The sequence below is a fragment of the Carcharhinus amblyrhynchos genome, chromosome 2 (assembly GCF_965287045.1).
Source record: "Carcharhinus amblyrhynchos chromosome 2, sCarAmb.v2.hapA, whole genome shotgun sequence".
In the NCBI taxonomy this organism is placed as follows: Eukaryota; Metazoa; Chordata; class Chondrichthyes; order Carcharhiniformes; family Carcharhinidae; genus Carcharhinus; species Carcharhinus amblyrhynchos.
Genome location: NC_137325.1, coordinates 29,907,422 through 29,930,361, shown reverse-complemented (window position 1 = coordinate 29,930,361; position 22,940 = coordinate 29,907,422). Strand labels below are relative to the sequence as shown.

The following is a 22,940-nucleotide window of genomic DNA, read 5'->3' as shown; positions in this document are numbered from 1 at the left end:
CATGAAATTTTGAAAACTATAACCGATGCCTCCACCGTCTGTTTCTTTTAAGATCCTAGAATATAGGCCATCAGGCTCTGGGAACCTGTCTGCCTATAATCCTACCTTTACTCTAGTGATAGCGATTGTTTTACATTCCTCCTTTTAAACAATGTCTGCATTACCCTGTTACTGTTGAGATCATTCTAGTGTCCTCCACCATGAAAACTAAGGCAAAATATTGGTTTAGTATATCTGCAATTTCTATGTTCCCCACTTCTATCTCCCAGTCTTGTCCTCTGTTCCTTTTTAAATACTTATGGAATCTTTTGCTATCTATTTTTATAGTTTGAGCTAGATTTCTTTCATAACTTACCTATGCTCTTTTTATTACTTCTTCAATAAACATCTGATCGTCTTAAAAGTTTTCCAATCCTCCAACTTATCAGTGATGTCTGCAATATGGTATGCCTTAGTTTTTGCCTGTATGTTATCTTTCACCTCCTTGCTTAGCCATGGATACATTTTCTCCCTCTTACAATCCTTCTACCTTTCTGGAATATATTTCAGTTGGGAGCAACTGAATATCTTCTTAAATACTACCACTGTTCATCAACTGTTCTACCTTTTGGTCTCTCTATGTAGTCCACTCAGGCCAATTCTGTCCTCATGCTTTAGTTTAACATCAGAACACTAACATGGGACTCATGTTTACTACCCTCAAATTGAATTTTAAATTCAAGCATGCCGTGATCATTCTTCCCAAGAAGATCTTTTCCTACAAGATTAATTAATTCCATTTCATTACACCATACTAAATCCTAAATGGCTAGCCCGCTTGCTGATTGTTTCCTGGACCAATCTCGAATACTCTATGAACTCTCCCTCAAGGCTACCCTTAAGAGTTTGGTATTTTCAGTCTATGAGCATATTAAAATCATGCATAATTATTGTCATACCTTGCTTATAAGCCTTCAGTATTTCCTGGTTTATATTGTGTCCTATTGTAGAATTACTATTAGGAGACCATCAGGGACTTCTTTCCCATTGCTGTTTCTCATTTCTACCCAACTGATTCTACATCTTGATCTCCAGTGCCGAGACCCTTTCTCAATACAGCACTGATCCCTTCCTTTACTAACAAAGCTACACCACCAACTTTTCCTTTCTGTCTATCCTTCTGAAACACAGAAACATAGGAGAAGAAAGCCATTCAGCCCTTCAAGATTGCTCAATCATTCATCATAGCTAATCATCCAAGTCAATTGTTTGTTCCACTTTCCCAGCATAACCTTTGATTATTTTAACCTCAAGAGCTATATGTAACTCCTTCTTGAAAATACACAATATTTTGTCCCAACTGCTTTCTGTTGTAAAGGATTTCACAAACTCACTACTCTCTGGGTGAAGACATTTCTCCTCATCTTAGTCCTATACTGTTTACTCCGTGTCCTTAGACTGTGACTCCTGGTTCTAGACTTCCTGACATTGGGAACATCCTTCTTGACATTTACGCTGTCTAGTCCTGTTAGAATTTTATAGGATCCTATGAGATTCCCCCTTCATTCTTCTGAACTCTAGTGAATATAACCCTAACCAATTCAACCTCTCCTCATACATCGGTCTTGTCATCCCACAAGTCAGTCTGGATAAGGAGGCCAAAACTGCTCACAGTATTCAAGATGTGGTCTCACCAAGGCTCTGCATAAATGCAGCAAGACATCCCTGTTCCTGTACTTGAATCCTCTTGCCACGAAGTCCAACATATCATCTGCTGTGCCTACGTGCTTACCTTCAGCGGCTAGTGTAGAAGGACACCCAGTTTTCACTGTACATTCCCTCTCTTAATTTATAGCCATTCTGAAAATAATCTCCCTTCCTGTATTTACTACCAAAGTGGATAACCTTTTATTTATCCGCATTATACTGCATCTGCCATACATGTGCCCATTCATTCAGTTTGTCCAAATCACGCTAAGCATCTTTGCATCCTCCTCATAGTTCACATTCCTGCCCAGCTATGCGTCATAAAACACTGAGTATCCTTGGATATTCAACTTCCAGACCTGGTCTCGTTATAACCATGTTTCAGCAATTGCCACCGAATCAAACCCTGTTGGCTCTATTTACACTTTTAACTCATTAATTTTATTCCAAATGCTATGTACATTCAGATACAAAGCGTTTAAGTTTGTCCCATTATTAATTTTTGCTATTCTTGTACGATTCCTTGGTGTAATATGACATTCACACACTCTGTAATTCCTTTCATTATCTGGTAACAATTAGCCTCATCATTAACCTGCACTCCTTCCTTCTCTTTATACTTTGATTTTCTAAATCTCCATGCAACTGAACTCCACTTTAGTTTAAAGCCCTAGTTATTCTATTTGCCAGAACGCGAGTCCAGCATGATTCAAGTGGGGCCCGCCCCAACCAAACAGTTCCCTCTTTCTCCAGTATCCCATGACCTCCAACCTATCTCTCCTACACCAATGTTTGAGCCACACAATTACCTCCTTAATCTATTGATCCTATGCCAATTAGCATGCGACTTGGGTAGTAATCAGGAAATTATTTGTGGTTATCCTTTTTAATTCAGCACCTGGTTGCTCATGTTTCCTCTGAAGAATCCCTTTCCTCATTCTGTCTACATTGTTGGTACCTACATGGGTCACAGCAACTGGATCTTTCCCATCACACCCCAAATCCCGCTGCAGCCCAGATGAGATATCCTTAACCTTTAAGGATATGCCCTTAATTAGATGAGTACATTAATGAATTGATACAAGTATGGGAGGTGGGATTGATAGTAATAATAAATTCTAAACATCATTTTTAAACTTACCATCCAAAGCAGAAAATAGCAAGATATATTCCAATCATTGTAATGACCAGATGACGTACAATAGCACCAGCTCTATTGGGAGTAAGGTAGAGGCGAAACCAGAAGGCAGCAAATAGGGCAAACAACTGACACACTGCAAAATTCACCTGCAAAACAAAACAAAAAGCAGCCTGAACCAATGGTGGCCAGATTTTAATTCAAGACACATCTACAGTTGCAACACTGTCTGCTCAGTAACTCAGCTCATAAGCAGAGACTGCTGGAAATCTACGTTTGAAATCAATGATGCAAGCTCAGCAGAGGTCAACAGCTAACAGTTTCATATTTCCTGATCAAACAATCCCAGATAATAATTCACCACATAGCGCTGGCTTTTCACACCTAGGTATGATTCATGGGTTAAGTGGGATACAAGAGTCATCTCCCAGCTAGTTAACAGCTCAGATCAGCCTGACACCAGAAAAAGACATGAAGCAGTGCTGCAGGATGAAATAGAAGCTACAACGTTCTCTTGCATATAAACACATGTGCAGTGTGTGATTGTACATCATATCCACAGGTTCAAACAGAGATCAAGATTCAAACATTTTAATATCTTTAAACAATTTCTGCGATTATAAACCAGTAATTTATCTTTTGTTTCAAATGTGATTTATATTAGATTATTTACAGAATCATTCTGATTATGTCTCAGGGAAGAAGTTGTGGCCTTTAGACTTTATTATTTATCAGTTTTAGATCAAAGGAGAAAAATGTTTCACTGCACTTTTAATTAAATCATCTTACCAAGATCTGTGTTCAAACATTCATCATCAGTACTCTTCAATACTTCTTTTCCAAATTGTGTGTTCTGGCATCTACAGTACTGATGACACTTAGAATAAGCCAAAGTCATGAATCCCACTTTGGTTAAGGAAAAGGACTTTTGCAGAACAGTCATCTCCCATTATCGCAAGAATAAAGCTCATCTTGTATGAACTGACCTTCATGGATGTTGCTCACAAACAAATATTTTTAGAAATCTCTCCCATTCTTAATTTTGTTTTCTTCTCCCCCTCCTCTCTGACTGCATTCTCTGTGTCTCCTTCTAATTATCCCTCTCTGATCAAGTCTTTTTCTCTGGCTGCTGTTAGAACATAGAACATAGAACATTACAGCGCAGAACAGGCCCTTCGGCCCACGATGTTGCGCCGACCAGTTACAAAAACAATGACCCACTAGCCTATACCAATCCCTTTTCGTCCATAAACCTATCCAGAGATCTCTTAAACGCCCCCAAACTAGACGCATTTACAACTGCAGCAGGCAGGGCATTCCAATCCCTCACCACCCGCTGGGTAAAGAACCTACCCCTGACATCCGTCCTGTAGCTACCCCCCCTTAATTTAAAGCCATGCCCCCTCGTGCTAGCTTTCTCCATCCGAGGAAAAAGGCTATCACTATCCACCCTATCTAAACCTCTAATCATCTTATATGTTTCAATAAGATCCCCTCTTAGCCGCCTTCTTTCCAACGAAAACAACCCTAGATCCCTCAGTCTCTCCTCATAGGACCTCCCCACCATACCAGGCAACATCCTAGTAAACCTCCTCTGCACCCTCTCCAACGCCTCCACATCCTTCTTGTAATGCGGGGACCAGAACTGCACACAGTACTCCAAGTGCGGCCGCACTAGAGTAGTGTACAGTTGCAACATTACACTGCGACTCCTAAATTCAATCCCCCTACCAATAAACGCCAAGACACCGTACGCCTTCTTGACAACCTTATCTACTTGATTCCCAACTTTCAGGGATCTACGTACACACACACCTAGATCCCTCTGTTCATCCACACTATTCAAAGTCCTCCCGTTAGCCCTACACTCGACACATCTGTTGCTCCTACCAAAGTGAATTACCTCACACTTCTCCGCATTAAATTCCATCCGCCACCTCTCGGCCCAGCTCTGCAACCTATCTAAGTCTCCCTGCAGACTATGACACCCTTCCTCACAATCTACCACACCTCCAACTTTGGTGTCATCAGCAAATTTACTAATCCACCCAACTATACCCTCATCCAGATCATTAATAAAAATTACAAACAACAGTGGCCCCAAAACAGATCCCTGAGGCACACCACTCGTAACTGCACTCCATGATGAATGTTTACCATCCACCACCACCCTCTGTCTCCTATCTGATAGCCAATTCCTGATCCAACTTCCTAGATTACCCACAATCCCATACATCTGCATTTTCTGCAGAAGCCTACCATGGTGAACCTTATCGAACGCCTTACTAAAATCCATGTATACCACGTCAACTGCCTTACCCCCATCCACCTCTTTGGTCACCTTCTCAAAAAACTCAATAAGGTTAGTAAGGCACGACCTACCCGCTACAAAACCATGCTGACTATTTCTAATCAATTCATTACACTCCAAATAACTATAAATCCTATCCCTAATAATTTTTTCTAAAACCTTGCCCACAACAGAAGTAAGACTCACCGGTCTATAATTCCCGGCAAAGTCTCTGTTCCCCTTCTTAAACAATGGGACAACATTCGCTATCCTCCAATCCTCCGGGACTACACCAGAGACCAATGACGACCTGAAGATCTGAGCCAGAGGCTCTGCAATCACCTCTCTAGCCTCCCAGAGAATCCTAGGGTAGATCCCATCCCATGTTTTCTGCAGGACAATCACTGGGCTGGGCAGACATTTTTTAAATTCACTCTTGAGATGTGGATTTTTCTAACAAGCCGTCCCTAATTGCCTTTAAGAAGTTGGTGTTGAGCCTACTTCTTGAACTGCTGCAGTCTGTGTGGTGAAGATGTTCTTAAAGTGCTTCTGAGTAGGGAGTTCCAGGAGCTTGATCTAGTGACAACGGAGGAAAGGAAAACATGTCCATATCCAAATCCAAAAAAGAGGGTATGGATTTGGGAGGTGCTATTGAAGAAACCTTGGAATTGATGTTGTGAATCCTACAGTATAGAGTATGCGCAGCATCTCATTTTGAAAGGTATATTCAAAGATAGTAGATGGCAGTGTATGAGGAAACATCTGATATATATGAAAAGATTAGAAAGTTCGTGATTTTTTAAAATGTAATTCACTGGTTATAAATTTGATTTTTAAGAGAACATTGTCAGGTCGTTGTAAAGTATGAAATTTGTTTGTTAAATTGTTTTTGAAATCATACTACAAAAGAGAGCTCAAGGATTTGTTTGGATTAGAGTTTGGCAATTTTGCGGAGTATTACTCGAGAATCAAAGTATCTCAACCGATTAGCAAACAGCATTATCACCTGGAAGCAGCTGCCCACAATCCTTTGATTCCCTGTAATCTTGCGTAGTCAGCTCATAATCTGTTTAAGAAGTTTCTGTGATTACAATGTTAAAAGCTGAGTGTTTTTTAAGTTTTTTTTAATAAATAAGCTGTGCCTGAATCACCTGACTTGAGAGTCACTGTGCGAAGCAGGTGAATTGGTGCTTCTTAGAAACACCAGTTAGAACTCTTTAGGGATTGCAACTGACTGGACTAATGGGACTAGACCAAACTCAGAAACCTCTGTATGCTAAATACCAGAGGGCGTGGCAAACCGATAGCACAAACTGTTCAAAGTTAAGTGTGTTATACATATTGGTCTTGGCAATTGAAATGTGAATGCTATATCACACGATCACTGCAATCAGCAATTGTTCCATTCGCAGACAAACAATTAGTTAAATAAATTGATCCTTTAGGTCATATAATAGGAGAAAGTAGCTACAACTGGGCATGACATTATCTAGCATATCATTAGTGGCTTTATCCCTTTCTCATTTCTGTGTTTACAGAATGTTTTATTATTTTTACATTCTTTTAAGACTTCCTTTCTTAATTCACAATTGTTTTCCGACTTCTTTGCTATACTCTTCATACACCCTTTTGTTCCCCTTGCAAGTAAACAGCAACTATTTACACTACTAGTACCAATTAAAAGGTAAGAATAACTAATGCATTAATTTTAGTGTATTGTGCTAATAAAATGACAATGGCAAACTCCAACTATATTAATTATAGAAAAACAGTATCATGTTTGTACGAAGCATAATGCAACAACCATTCAAAACTTCAGCAGAAATATCTACTGCATTCTGAAACAGTAATATATCTCTATTAGAAGAGGCATGTACTTTCTCTAAGTTGTTATTGGCTAGCTGAAACAGAAAAGAAAAAAGGAAAATGCCCAAACTTTGAAATAAAAATGCAGAAGTAAAAGAGTAAGGCAACCCGTTTCAAATAAAACCTAACTTTTAAAATACAGAATCAAAGAGTGAAATTCACACTTCTGGGGAAGAAGTTCCATGGCGGGGAGGGGGAGTGTTGCCCACTGAGGAGGCAGGCATGGAGACACTCCAAATTTTCTGACCCTGATCTCATTAATTACTCAACCGGGTGTTTGCATCATATTCCATGGTGGGACAGGCCTGATGATTCAAAGATCGCAGTCATATCTGGGCACAATGCTGAACTGACTCACTATTGAAGAAGGTGGACCCCCTGTAAATTAAAATGGATCTCTGGATTGGAAAGTGGACCCCCTACAGGACACTGAAATTGGAAGGTCAACCTGTGGTTCCCCCACCCCACCTACTGCTATGCTGTTCTAGGATCCAGGATTGCTGCTGTCAGCCTCCATCCTGAACTCCAGAGGCAGCTCCAGGCATTGGTCAGGTGACTCTCAACATTTGCACAGTTGTTCCAGACGTATGGCATGTTTTCCCACTGGCACCATGGAGAAGGTCAGGCTTTCTTCTATATTCTAATAGCGGGATGCAAATGACTTTCATGCCTACCTCCAATAGGTTTCCCAATCTGCCATGGCGGGCACAAGCTGAAGATTCACACTTCAGCCCTTCGAGCCTGCTCAGCCATTCATTAAGATCATGGATGATCATCAAATATAATATCCTGAACCCCTCTCCCACATCCCCCCCCTATATCTCTTTAGCCGCAAGAGCTATATCTAATTTTGTTTTGAAATCAGACAACATTTTGGGCTCAAGTACTTTCTGTGGAAGTAAATTCCACACATGCACCACTCTCTGAGTGAAGAAATTTCTCCTCATCTCAGTTCTAAAAGGTTTATTCCCTATCCTCAAACTATGATCCCTAGTTCTGGAATCTCCCACGACTGGGAACGTTCTTTCTGACTCTACCCTGTCTATCCCTGTTAGAATTATATAAGTTTCAATAAGATTCCCTCTGACTCTTCTAAACTCCAGTGAACATAATCCTAACTGACTTAGTCTCTCCTCATATGACAGACCTGCCATCCCAGAAACCCGCCTTCATTGTCGTCAGCTCAGGGCACCAAATCTGCACCCAAAGGGTTATGGGGAGAGGGCGGGAAAATGGAACTGAGCCATGACAGATCAGCCATGATCTTACTGAATGGCGGGGCAGGCTCGAAGGGCTAGATGGCCTACTCCTGCTCCTATTTCTTATGTTCTTATGTTAAATCGTTCCTCAGATCAGGGCACCAAATCTGTAGCCAATACTCCAGCTATGGCCTTACCAATGCCCTATACAATTGCATTAAAACATCCCTATTCATGTACTCAAATTCTCTCGCTATGAAAGCCAAAATACCATTAGCCTTTTTTACTGCCTGCTGTACTTTGCGCTTACTTTCAGAGACTGATGCACGAGGACACCAAAGTCTAACTGAGTATTGACCTCTCTTAGTTTACATTGATTCAAGTAAAATCTGTCTTCCTATTATTACTGAAGTGGATAACTTAATTTATCCACATTATGCTGCATCTGCCATGCATACACCCACACACACTGTCCAAATCACACTGAAGCATCTCTGCATCCACCTCACAGTTCACCCTGTTACCCACCAGGTAAGGCAAGGGCCCATAATTACAGGATATCACTGCCGCTGAACTCTTATCCCTTTCATCGCTCATTTACAGACAGTCTCAGGACTCACTTCTGAATCAACAGAAAGTAGCAGTTTTCATAGAACAGGAGGAAGTCTCAAATAACATAGACCTTATGTCCACTCCAGTTACTACATGACTGGCTAATTCACTAATTTTGGTTTCCTCCCCATTTTCTTTGACCATTTGAAAGGCAAACAGCAACATGAAAATACAAATGCTGTGCTTAATCTCATCTCCTTCCCCCATCAGTTTATATAATGAATAACCAGCTCTACTCGAAGGACTAAAATGAGCATCTTTATCTTGGTTTGTAATATCTGAGGAAATGTCTGAATTTTAAAGCAAAATATCCTACAGACCTCATTCTAAATGGATTTATTGATTTAACTGTCAAAATGGAGGAGGGTGGAGAAAAATAGCTATTTGTTATTCACAGCCTCACTTCAACTAGTTATGAGGTTAAATGTAGAAACCGCATCATTTTGCTGAAAGATGATCAAATGAAAACATGAAAAACATTGTTCACAATATCACACTCTGCAACTGCAATCAACTCAACATGACATAGATGCAGCAGAGATCTAGGACAAAAGTTTCATTCCTTCAATGCGTGTGACAGGAAATTCTCCTCTCCTAGGGATTTCCTATCCAGAGTGTCCCAGGACTTTTACCCATCAATGCATAAACCAGCTTCTCAACGCAACATGCTGCACAATTCTTTATGCATCACTATGGAAAATACAAGGAAATATATCCTTGATCAAAGATTTGGAATAAGAATCACAACAGCTCAGGAAGGAGAAAAATACACTGACCATATTCTATGAAATATAGAACGGACTAGTGGAAATTGAAAGAAACAAGTACCAGCTGTCCTCTGGGAATGGTAAAACATGAGTTGCCATCCACACAAACTACAAAGGTTGTAGTGTGCCAATAATCTTTCTTCCCACGGACAATCCCACAATGGAACAAGCTGGCAAAGGAAATAGTCACAACCCCATCACTTGAAATCTTCAAGACTCATCTTTAGATAATTTTCATTTCAGCAGATTATGCCTGGTTTAGTTTGAGCCAGCCATATACACATTGATGGAACACAGATATCAATCTATAGTGCAGACACAACTAAAGCAGAAGCAGATTCATAACTGCTGCTCTGTGAACGTAATTCATCAACTGAACTACATTCATTTTAGTTTTGTTCAACAAAAGAGAAAACATGTTGAATTCAAAATAATGTTTCAAAAACTTTTAAAAAGCAGCCAAGCCTATCTTATATCTGCAAATTCATGCACCAGCAATTGCAAAAAGCTATGCAATTGAGAGAGGTGAAAAAAATAAAGCTTTTGAAAACAAAACACAAATTCTAGTATTGTTGCTTGGAAAGTAGCATACTAGAACATTTGTCAGTATGAAGGATTCTGAATGTGAGTAAGACAGGAACTTGAGTCTAGGGTATATTAGAAAATATTACCATTTAAGAGTTTCCTTTCTTTTATTTTCATAGTTAAGTTCCTTATTTGTTGTGTCCTTCTTTTAAAAAAAGGACACATTTGTTGTTTTTAAATGGTTGACTATACTGTGGGAACACAACATCTCCTCAGCAAGTATTTTAGGGAAAAGGCATTCTTGTTTCTTCCACTCTCCTTGTATTTCCTTTCAGTTTTGGTTTCTGTCCTGTCCATACCACAGGCAGCTATGGCAAACGTCACTGAAGTCTTTCCACAAGTCTTAATGACTTTTTCTCATAGATGACCCATTTACCCTTTGCCATACTCCATCTCATGCATGACTCTCACTTGGTTCCACTCCTACCTGTTCCAATGTAGGCAACACATCTGCTATGACATCCCTCCCACTGATTGATCTTTGAATGCCCTCCATCTTTGGCTTGCTATTTTTCTTTATTGTGATAAAAATCCTGAAGAATCGTCTTTGTGTAGTGTTAAAAATCAAGGCAGACTCTCCAGAGCAGGATGAGAGTGCTGCTTAGCTGGAAATGCCATTTTTCAGGTGAAACCAAGGCCCCATCTGCCTTCTCTCATGAATGTAAAAGATCCCATGACACTATTTCAAGAGCAGGGGAGTTTTACCAGTGTCCCAGTCAATATTCATTCCTTAATAGACATAAGTTCATATTCTGTGGCAGTCTTCTGTCTCATAAGACAATGGTGTGTTTTGGTAGTCAACTCTGCGTTAAGCATCACATGCTATGGCACAGAGCTGCGCTCTGACATGGCAGACTCTGCTGCTTTTTCTGAAAAGGTGGTGTACAATTCTCCCGTCTCTCTGGACCGTATTCCTGGCCATCAGGGATGATCTCCCAGATCTCAGTGTCAGCGACCACTATTTTTTAATCTTGCTTGCAGATATTCTCGTAGCAGAGGTAAGGACACCCAGGAGGTTATGGTCCAGTGGCCAGTTAACCATACAGGTCTTGGGCTAAATAATTGTCCTTCGGCCAATGCTCACACTCCAGGGCTCCTGAGAAGGTGATCTAGGCCTGCCAAAGAGAAACAGTAGTCTACTTTGTATACAGGATTTTTCTTGCAGCTGCTGAACAAAGATGATCATGTCAATTGTAGATCTTCCAGCTCTGAAAACACACTGGCATTTGGGAAAAATACATTCAGTCAGGATTTGCAGTCTGAGAAGGGCAACATTTGGAAATACTTTTCCCATGCTCAGCAGGGAGATGCTTCCACAGTTCTTGCAGCTCTTGGCAGTTTCCCTTGTTCTTGTACAGGGTCACAATTTTGCATCATGCTTATCCTGGGGCACTGGCCCTCCTCCCAGCAGAGACAGAGAAGTTTATACAAATAATAAAGGATAGCTCATTTCCCTTGTTTGATAAGTTCAGGTGGCAAAGTTTCAGCATCTGGAGCCCTGCCCACAGCTAGAAAATCAATAGCATTGCTAAGATCCTCCACTGTGAGTGTGCTATCCAGTTCTTTCATAAGGTAGGTTTTTTACAGTATCTAGTGCCTCCTCAGTGACAGTGCTCTGCCCAATGTACAACTCAAGGTGACGTTCAATCCATTTTTCTAACTGTTTAGTACAGTGATGAATTCCCCTGCCTTTATCTTCAACAGAAATATTTTCCTTGCTGATGAACCTATAAACTTTTTAATCCCTTCATACAGATTCCTAGTTTTCCTTTATTGAAGAACATCTGGATAGTCTGGAAAAGTTGCAGAATAGCCACTGGCGCAGTTCCTAGGGGTCTACTAGCCTTCACTTCAAGCAACTCTTAACACATTCACAATCTTCTTGTAATTCCGATTTCTTTTGTAATTAATGAGAATGGACCACTTCGATCATAGATTCCATCACAGTGATGCGCATGTCAAACCAATCAGAATGTTTCATACATTGACAGTACCGTAGATGGCAATATGTGCTTTATTTTGTGTTTGAACTCTGTGTGAGAATGTTGGAGAATACCTGTTCAATTGTGTAATCCTACCTGGGTAGGTAGCATTGCTGAGGTTGATACAAGGACAGCATTTCTGCTTTGAATGAAACAACCTTCAGGTGTTACATCCTAATCCTGGTGCACACCAGGGAGTGATCTATCATAGTCAGCGCTGTGGTACTGAGTATTGAAAATTCCATTCAGAGAGCCATTCTGGTGATGAGTAGATCCAACTGGTGTCAATGGGCTGTTTTTTGATGCCTCCAGGGCTCTTTGGGAAATAGCATGTTCTGAAAGAAGGTATTAATTACACAAGCTAATTACACAAAGCTCGGGATAGCAGCAAAGCTTAGGTATTCTCTCTCCATTCTCATTTATCTCTTCTAGATCATAGGGCCCGATTCTTGCAAAAAAAATTAAGTATGGATTGGCGAGAAAAAAGGTGTAATGACGATTGTTTTTTCAGTGGGAGTTCAGGCTCGAATCTCCCACACACTGTGCAACGCAGAGGTCATAATCCTGAATCTTATTAAAAGCTCAGGAGTGGGACCTATTCGTGCCGGAGGCTGACAGCTCTAGAACTCTGCACATGCACAGTGGTCCCGATCTGTCAGATGCAGTTTGCTGGCCAGCTCAATTGCAGGCCAGCCCAGGACCTCTGCACTACTGCCCGATCGCAGCCCGCAAAAGCATTCCCATGCCAGTCCTGACACCTCCACCCCCTGTTCCGTCCCGGAGCACTGCAATGACGATCCTCCCCGCCCCCGGGATGCAGACTGGCCCCAGCAGACCACTTTCCCCAGCCCACCCCGATCACTGGTCTCCATCCAGCCTTGACTAATCAAATCTGCAGAGTGGCAGCAAGATCCCAACCAATCACCCCAACAGGCCCCACCATTTGGCACTGCCTGATGTTTGGTGGGCAGAGCAAAGGTACCCTCTGGGATGGGCACTTTGCCCCTTGGGCAGTGCCAGGGGCACAGGCTGGCACTGCCAGGGTGCCCTGCCAAGCAGACACCACTCCCCACATCCCAACCACCTGGAGGGCCCCAATAGCCCCTCCCTTCACTTTGGCAGGGTCTCCCACTGGTGTCCTGAACGAGGGGAGCTACTCTAAACTCTGTCGGAGCGAAATACTGCTGGCGGGGTGGGAGATGCTACTGGGCCCAGAGAATTCTGTGCCAGGTCTCATAATGACATCTGAATAAGACTAAAACTAGATTAAAATCACTTACCTGTCTTCCTGCCGGTTTACAGCGCGGTCCCGGCTGCGCCTGCTCTCCGGCTGCAGGAGACGCGCATGCGTTGGGAACGTACGCCGAATCCTACGAAATGGCCTACATGCGATTTTCCCAACCTCACGTGCCAAAAAGCATGCGCATTGGGATGGGAGAATCAGATCCATAATTTCTGAGGCAGGAGGGCCATATCATAAGAGCCATACCCACTCTTGCATTGAAATCCCCCAGTAGATAACAATGTTCTGACATGCAGATTCTACTGATAGCACCGTCAAATTCATCATAGTACTGGTCTTTTGCCATTGGAGTACAGTGTTAGAGCATGAGCATATATGCTCATGAATGTAATTGGTCCTGTTTGAGTTGAGGGGTGGATGGAGAGAACAGGTGCATTTGTGGGCCTTAGTCTGGCTGGGTGTCCTTTCCGATCATCATCTGGGAAGAGAATCTTGTCATTATCAAATTGGTGTTTGTAGGAGTTTGTTTTGTGTTAATTGACTACCACATTTCCTGTGTTACAACTATGACTACATTAGTCAGTAGGCAAAGCCAGCTTCCAGCACAAGATTTTTAAAAACAACATCAAAGATTACAGAAATTTGATTTGTGTTGAATGCAATTTGCGCTTCAAATTCCTTGATCTTCTATGCTGATTTGGATAATTTTACGAAAGCCAGTTGTGATGATACCATGCCTTTAAGAAATGTATTTATATCATATTTTTTGTGAGGGGCATGTTTAAAACTCAGCTCTGGTTTACCTGGTGTCAATCTGTCTGTAATCCAGCCAGCTCCATGCTGAGAATGTAGGAGATTAATTGATCCTGAATAATGGGATGTTTGTTTTAATCTGAGCTAATACATTTTTGTTTTTTTCCAAGAGGTTTCAGAGTAGGGTTTGATTGGGTCGATTGACTAGAGACAGAGTCATGTGAGGGAGGGGGCAGGGGAGTTAAGCTTACATGGAAAAGCAGGCATTTTCTGCTTGGATTTGAAAGGAGCAAGAGATGTCTTTCTGTCTCTTTCTAGAGGCTGCAGTTTTGGAGCTGTCAGAAAACAGCTGTCTCTCTCCAGGGGTGTTCAAAGGCTCTAGGACTGTTAACAAGTAAAAAACACATAATCCTGTGTTGTTTGCTAACTGATTTTGAAGAGGAATATTTGGGCCTCATTGGAGTTATGTTTCAAATTATAATCATAACCATGACAAATCTTCTGGCAAAAATCAGAATGTGTACTTACGTACAAGTAATATTTTTGAGGGGTTGAAATTCTTATGCACCAGGACCAATGCAGCATGTGGCCCCCAATTAGGAGCACCTATGAATCCTAATCACTACAAGGCATTCTTGTGTTATGCTTTCAAGGTACATCCGTATTTGTCTTCGATTTCTTTGAATACTGTAGTTTAGTCAAATATTGTTTTGATAGTATTGATGACCATCAAGATCAGTGAAACTAACTACAGTGACAGAATTTTAAAAATTGATTCTCATGTAAGTAGAGGAGGATCACTGGGGCCATGTGTAAAAGGTGCAATTTGGTATTTGGACCTAATGGGGCAGAATTTCTGCAGCTTGTACTATGTCAGGAAACAAATCAGAAGCCCCAAGGTATATTATGAAGTTACACTAGACACCAACTACTTTTTTTATGTTAGTATTAATGTGAGGATAAGGTATTTCACTACAGGTGTGATTCTATTGACACATTAGGAAGCTTTTCAAACAAACTTTATTTAACAAAAGTTTAACTATAACGAAATTAATTAGCTTACATTTTACCAATTGAAATACTTAAACGTGACAAGATACAATTCTTCGCTGCTAATCTATATCTATTGGTTCCAATTTAAGCAATATTCCTATCCTTGCCGTTTCCCTGACCAACTCTCCCCCTCACCACTTCTGCTTCCCTGGCCGACTCTACCCCCACCCCACATACTTACTGCTTCCCCACCCGACACTCCCCTCTCGACCACTCTGCAGCCTTTGACACAGAACTACACCATTTACCTCCAACACTTCTCTAAGCTGTCATCCAATTTGGTGGGATTGTTAGCCAGAGAACTGTCATCACTGACTGCTCTTCCTAGTTCCACAGTTAATTCTGGCATCTTCCAAAGAGCTATCCATGTTTTCCTCCTATTTTTCATCCACATGCTATTTCTTGGTGACATCCCTCAACCAAAAGCACAACATTAGTTTTCACAAGTACGTTGGTGGAACCCAGCTCTACCTCATCAGCACCATTCTCAACCCTCCATGGTCTTTGAATTATCAGATTACATATCCAATATCCAGTTCTGAACAAGCAGAAATTTCCTTCAATTAAATATTGGGAAGAGTGAAGCCATCATTTCAGTCACTGTCACAAAGTTCTCTTCCGAGCTACCTACTCCATCTTTCTTTCTTAACAACTGTCAGAGGCTGAACCAAATTTCACAACCTCTGTGTCATCTTTAACCCCGAGGTAAGTTTCAACCACATTTCAATGCCGTCACTGGGAAGCCTATTTTCAGTTCTGTAAAACATCACCATCTCAGCCCCATCCTCAGTTCTTCTGTGACTGAAACTCTCACACAAGCCTTTGTTACCTCTAGACTTGACTATTTCTATTTTTATTCTTTCATGGGATGTAAACAAAGCCAGCATTTGTTGCCCATCCCTAATTGTAATTGGGATAGGTGGTGGTGAGATGCCTTCTTAAACCACTGCAGTTCATCTACTGTCCTTCAGCCAAAGTACTGTTAGGAAGGAAGTTCCAGTTTTTGACCCATAAGGAATGACAATGTAGTTCCAAGTCAGTCAGTCCTAACTAGCACAAAATGCTGTTCCCCCAACAACCCAGCTCGTACTTTAAATCCCTCCATATCCTGGTCCCTCCCTATCTCTGTAATTTCACCCAGTCCTAAAATCTTCCAAAACAACAGCGCTCCTTTAATACTAACTTCATGATCATCCTCAATTTTACCACGCCACTGTGTCTTTAACCTTTGAGGTCCTCAGTAAATTTCTCTGCTTCTCTATCTTGCTTTCCACTTTTAAAACACTCCATTACCAAATGTCACTGACGAAGCTTTTGGTCACTTACATAGACTCTCCTTTTGGGGCTGTGTCATATTTTATTTGACAATGCCTTTATAAAATGTCTTCAGATATTTTATTATGTTGAAAGCATTTTCATTGTTCTTTAATCTCCCACAGTCAACATTCTGAGGAACACCTCTTACCAGAAATTTAACTGCATCAGCCACATCAACACTGTGGCTGGAAGAAGAGATCAGAGGCTGGACATTCTGCAGTGTGTGACTCACCTCCGAAATCCCCATAGCCTTGCCACCATCTACAAGGTGCAAGTCAGGAGTGTGATGGGAATCCTTTCCATTTGTCTGGTCGAGAGCAGCTCCAATGAAACACAAAAGGCTCAGTGCCAATGAGGACAAAGCAGCCTGCTTGATTGGCATCCCATTAACCACCTTAAACATTCATTCCCTCCACCACTGACACACAAGCGACATTAACATGTACATCGCCAACCAGAACCTGGACCACCTCCAGCATGGGTTTTCAATATGGTGCTTGAAAGAACTGCCCTCTTGTGTTATAGAAGTTCCATTGACTCCTCTAACACAACTCCTCTAACATAACAATTAGCTATCAAATTAAACATATGCATTCATTATTTTTGTTTTAGTTAACGTGAAACTTGCTTCTGATGCTGAGCAAAAATTCTGACATGAGGTGACATGGTGGCCCAGTGGTTAGCACTGCTGCCTCACAGCACCAGGGACCCAGGTTCGATTCCAGGGCTAAAATTGTCCCTTGGTGTATAGATTAAGGGGATTAGTGGGGAAAAAATGTGGGATTATGGAGATAGGCCCTAAGTAAAATGTGCTATTGGAGATTTGGTGCAGATTGGCCTCCTTCTGCACTGTAGGAATTCTATAATATTTTCAAAAAGCACAAATGCATATCATGCTCGATGTTCACCCAGATACAGTAATGCTGAAATTAGACTGTCATCTTCCTTGATAGAGTTATATTAAATTAAGCAGATTGTGACTTTACCAACTTCAATGGCAGTGAGATTGAAAACAACAGAATGAGTGAGACCCAACGACGCTAATACCTGCTCCAGTTCTCACTTTTTGCCTATTAGTAACAAATCAAGCAGAATACGCCCACTCAAACTGGGTGCAGTTTCCTTATCAACATGACAGACTGTTCAAGTGATGGTTTCTAGTCCCTTGTGTGGGTATAGTGACTGAAGTGATATTGCACTGAAAGATAAAACTCTCTGGACAGAATTTTCCATCCATTCTCACTATTGGGATCTTCCAGTCCCACCAAAGACGAATCACCACTATGGGTTTCCCAGCAGTGGGGAAGGCATAGAATGGGAAACCCCATTGACAGTGACGGGATCTGAAGATCCCACTGTATGCCGTGGGGCACACAGAAAATCCTGCTCCTAGCCTTGGATACTGTAACAGTTGGGGATCAGGTTTAATTTGTTCATGCAATGGAGATATGAAGCCACTGGCACAACTTGTTCAGGATCCCTAAGGGATTGCAGGCCCCAGTTGAAATGAGTTAATCTGTAAGATTGACAAGAAGCATCATCGACAACAATTCTCAAACCTGCAGTTTTTACAACGACAAGGCAGCACAGATATGGTGACACCATCATGTCCTAAGTTCCCCTTCAGGTTACATACCATTTGTCTTGGAATTATATCACCTTTCCATAATCATTTTTGGGTTGAAATCGTGAAATTTTCAATCTAACAACTTCATGGAACATCTTCACCACATAGACCACTGCAATTCCAGCAATCCCAACGCCACTTACTCCAGAGCAAGTGATAGTGGGGCAAAAAAATACTGTCCTTGCCAGCGACGCCCACATCCCATGAATGAATTAAAACGACATGTCAATCTTCAATGTGGGACAACCTTACTGGAGCCATGCGTACTCTCTCAAGATTACATCAATAAAAAAAAAACTAAAGTGCTGAAGCTAAAATCAAAATATTGCAGGTGCTGGAACCTGAAACAAAAATAGAAAATGCTGGAAAATGTCAGCAGGTCTGATAGCATCTGTGACATTGCTGGAGGGTCAGCAGCGACAAGCCGGAGGGCTGGAGGGTCAGCAGCGACAAGCCGGAGGGCTGGAGGGTCAGCAGCGACAAGCGGGAGGGCTGGAGGGTCGGAGGGTCAGCAGCGACAAGCCGGAGGATCAGCAATGACAAGCTGGAGGATCAGGAATGACAAGCTGGAGGGCTGGAGGATCAGGAATGACAAGCTGGAGGGCTGGAGGATCAGGAATGACAAGCTGGAGGGCTGGAGGGTCAGCAATGACAAGCTGGAGAGCCAGCAACGACAAGCTGGCGGGTTACCGACAAGCTGGAGGGTCAGCAACAACAAGCTGGAGGGTCAGCAATGACAAGTTGGAGGATCAGGGTTGGTGGTGGACGAAGGGTTTTCCTTACCTGGTCCAGCGGCACATTGAAGTGCACACTGAGTGGGTGCAACAACCTGGAGCCAGTAGTTCTGAATGGGATGCTTGGCGATTCTGCCATCCTTCATGATTGTGGCGGTGCCGCCGTGCTGGTGAAGGATCGGGGCAACCGCGGCACCAACTGGACCTGCCGACCGCGCTCGAGCCGCCCACCCCGCGCGCTCACTGACAACCGCTCCCCCTGCCGTCTGCGCGTGCGCCTCACACCCGCGCCCCCGCAGCCCCGCCCAGATAGGGCCGCTCCGACCTCCCATTGGCTGTACCGCCGCCAGGTGGGCGGATTCCCGGGGGCGGTCCGCCCCCCCGCGATTGGCCGGCGGAGCTGTCACTCAGCGAGGTTGGCGCGAGGGGTGGGCCCGGTCTGGGGCGGCTCTCGGTGTCAGTTGGAAGAAACAAAGTTGTTCGGAGCCGGTGGTGGAGAGATGGGCTTGAGCCGCGGCTTAATTCCCAAATAACACACTCTCTAGCATGAAGGTCCGTAACCCAGATGTTAAGTGGCGAAGCGTGTTCGAACAGATGGTTACGGTGGAGGGAGGAGAGGCTCAAGGATCAGTGCTTGGTAACGTCTCCCAGGTTACGGTTCTGGAAAGAGGGATTGGTGCACATAAAACTTTTTCACAAACATTGTCTGTGGCATTACCTGTTGTTGTGTAACCTGCGGTAAACGTGCCTATCCCCAGTTAACTAACTAATTGCATTTTTGGTAACCTTCCAAGAGACAGCTTCAAGTTCACACCCTTCGTGATCTAATCCCGGAGTCACTCCATGTTAATCATTACGCAGATCAAATATATAACTTGCGCAGTTACCACGCTGAATCTTTTTGGTTTACAAATATTTCACACAATGGATTAAATCGCAGGATGTGAATGCTTTAAAAAAAGGCTAAACACTTCTTATCCCGTAGATGCTGTTGCTTTAAAACTTCACACTGAAAAGAGACGGGGTTGAAACTGGTTTTCTCCAAAGACTGGCTGCAGTGGCATGATTGTCATTTATTCAGCGCAAGTCATGCCTTCCTGTGGTTTACACTCACTTGTCACATGGATCACAGAAAATGGTCAGTGACATTGGAGCACAGAACACGGACAGGATTCTCCCCCCAAAATAAATCAATGTTCCCAACGTGCAGGAAAATGGGTGTAAATCCCGTCCTTTTTTTTAAAGCTTACTTATTAGAGCAAATCTCCAACATTGCATCACAAGAGTGCCCCAGCGTGATTCATTCTGGTAAGGGGTGGGAGGAGGCTACTCCCATCTGAGAGGCTGGCAGCGAGGCGCTGAGCGGGCCACTATGCATCTGCTGATCTGTCAGCATAGAGATCAGTGCATGTGCAGTAGCCCCTTCCCCCCGCTGCCAGTCTCCAGATCACTGGCCAGCCCCAATCGCCCTCACTCCCTCCTCCCCTTACCGATCCTTTTGCAGAGTGGCAGTGGGTTCCCGCTTTCCCACCAATTGCCCCACCCCCCCCCTTACCTGGTGCCTAGTGGGCAGTGCCAAGAAACCTGGTGTTGTCAGACTTTTTACTGTGCCAAGATGCCCAGTGGGTGTACCTGAGTGCCAGGCTGACACTGCCCAAGGGGCATCCCCCTTACCTTTGACCTCCTGGGGGTGGGGGGCTTAATGGCTGCAGTTCCCTCCAGCGGCATAGGTTGCCTGTTCCCCGTTTGTGGAGAACGATTGTAAACACTGCTGGAGGAAACCACTCCCAGTGGCGAGGGGAGATGCTAGTGGGCCTGGAGAATTCTGTCCTGGGCCCACGAATCAGGGAAATATCAATTTGAATGATATTTCTATATGGTAATCAGCTCAATGCTAATTTCTGGCACAGAGTTGATTATTATCAGAAAACCTAACTTCAAAAGCGAGTGGAGGCCATGACGCCCAACGGGAATCCTGCAAAATGGTCACTGCTGATGTTTCCCGGCCTGCTGCGTTGCTCAAGCAGGCTGGGAGAATTGCCCCCCAGAAGTTTAAAACCACAGGTTCAGCAAAAAATTCAGTTCAACCAAATAAATAAAACGTCCTTTCTCTGGCTGATTATTTTCATTTCACACAGTGGTTAGCACTGCTACATCACAGCACCGGGGATCTGGGTTTGTTTCTGGCTTTGGGTTACTGTCTGTTGAATTTGCACACTCTGGGTCTGCATGGGTTCCTCTGGTTTCCTTCCACAGTCAAAAGATATGCAGATTGGATAGATTGGCATTGCTAAATTGCCTTTTAGTTGAGTAGGTTAGGTAGATTAGCCATGGTTAATGTGCGGGGAAAGGGCAGAGTGGAGGGTCTGAGTGGGGTGCTCTTTCGTAGAGCCAGTGCAGACTCAATGGGCCAAATGGTGTTTTTCTGCACTGTAAGTGATTTCTAACTATGCTGTTTATCTATCAGTGTTTTCCAACCCATCCTGTGTTACAAAATTTCTGAAGATCCCCTGAACACAAGTATTTTTTCAAAAATTAGTTATTCAATTAAGCATCAATTTATGGTTGTTTTATTTTATTAATGTGAAATTTGTAACAGCTAAGATGGGAGGTATCTTTTGTCAAATACACTTTTAATGTCATAGCCAACGTTCACTCTAGCTTGGTATAATTTTCATTGCAGTAATTGATAAAAATTCAGCTTGGCACACATGTGCTAAATGGGACCAACACTTGTCCACTAAAGAAGTATTGCTGAATTATTTGGAGCCATCACTCCAAAATGTCCCCATTGGTACCTCAGTGAACTTCATTTCAAGGAAGCTGCTTCGTGAAATGTTGGTAGTCTTTTCTGATAGCTTTTATGGGACAGAGGAATGTAGTTTATCTTCAATATTCTTACTAAAGGGCATTTGAAGGCCACTACTATGCAGAAGATAGTTCTGTCATATGTTCTGGAAAATATGTATTGATTGTTTTTTATTCATTCACAGGATGTGGCCATCGCTAGCAAGGCCAGCAGTTATTGCCATCCATATTTGCCCTTAAGAAAGTGATGGCGAATTGCCTTCTTAAACCACTGGAGTCCGTGTGGTGTAGGTACACCCACGGTGGTGTTAGCGAGATTCAGGACTTTCGGTGACAATGAAGTAATGGTGATATAGTTCCAAGTCAAGATGGTGTGTGGCTTGAAGGGGAACTTGCAGGTGGTGTGCCCCTGTGCATCTACTGCTCCTGTCCTGGGTGGTAAAGGTTGCGGGTTTGAATGGTACTGTCAAAGGAACCTTGCTGAGCTGCTGCATGGAGCTTATGGAGCAAGTGAGCATTTGGGTTGGTGGGTGAAATGCCAATTTAGTAGGCTGTTTCATGCTGAATGGTGTCGAGCTTTTTGAGAGTATGTAGAGCTGTGCTGATCCAGGCAACTGGAGAGTATTCTGTCATGCTCCTGACATGTGCCTTGAAGATGGAGGAAAGGCTTTGGGGCATGAATTGCTCACTATTAACTCCCAGCCTTTATCTGGTCTTGTCACCACAATATTTATATCACTTTTCCTGATCAATGGTAATCCCAGGATATTGTTAGTAGGAGAATTCTTCAACGGTAATGCAATTAAATGTCAAATGGAGATGGTTAGATTCTGTCTTGTTGGTGGTATTCATCGCCTGACACTTGTGTGGTACGAATATCACTTGCCACATATAAGTCCAAGCTTTAGTATTGTCCAGGTCCTGCTGCATATGAACAAGGACTGCTTCAGTAACTGAGGCTTCATGAATTGCACTGAACCTTGTGTACTCATCACTGAATATCCCCCTTTCTGATCTTATGATGGAGGGGCGATCATTGGTGAAGCAGTTGAAGATGGACAGGCTTAAGACAGTACCCTGGGGAGCTCCTGCAGCAATGCTCTGGGATTAAAGTGATTGACCTACAACAACCACAGCCATCAACCAAACTACAAAGGTTTGCAAATGTAGCCCACCTCTCATGACAATCAATCTCCCGACCATTGACTCACTCTACATTTTCTGCTGCCTCGGAAAGGCAGCCAGCATAACCAAGGACCCCATGCACCCCAGACGTACTC

At 42.9% G+C, this 22,940-nt stretch overlaps 1 protein-coding gene across 1 annotated transcript in view; it reads right to left on the bottom strand.

Moving 5' to 3' along the window:
- Positions 1–19,077, bottom strand: part of mboat1 (membrane bound O-acyltransferase domain containing 1) — a 106,156-nt gene extending 87,079 nt beyond the window's left edge. Inside the window, exons 1-2 of the mRNA XM_080203988.1 lie at positions 18,902–19,077; positions 2,828–2,973 (exon numbers count right to left, since the gene is read on the bottom strand). Of these exons, the coding sequence (XP_080060114.1) occupies positions 2,828–2,973; positions 18,902–18,991 (236 nt within the window). The 5' untranslated portion in view covers positions 18,992–19,077. The remainder of the gene's footprint in view (positions 1–2,827; positions 2,974–18,901) is intronic.
- Positions 19,078–22,940: the final 3,863 nt, after the last annotated feature.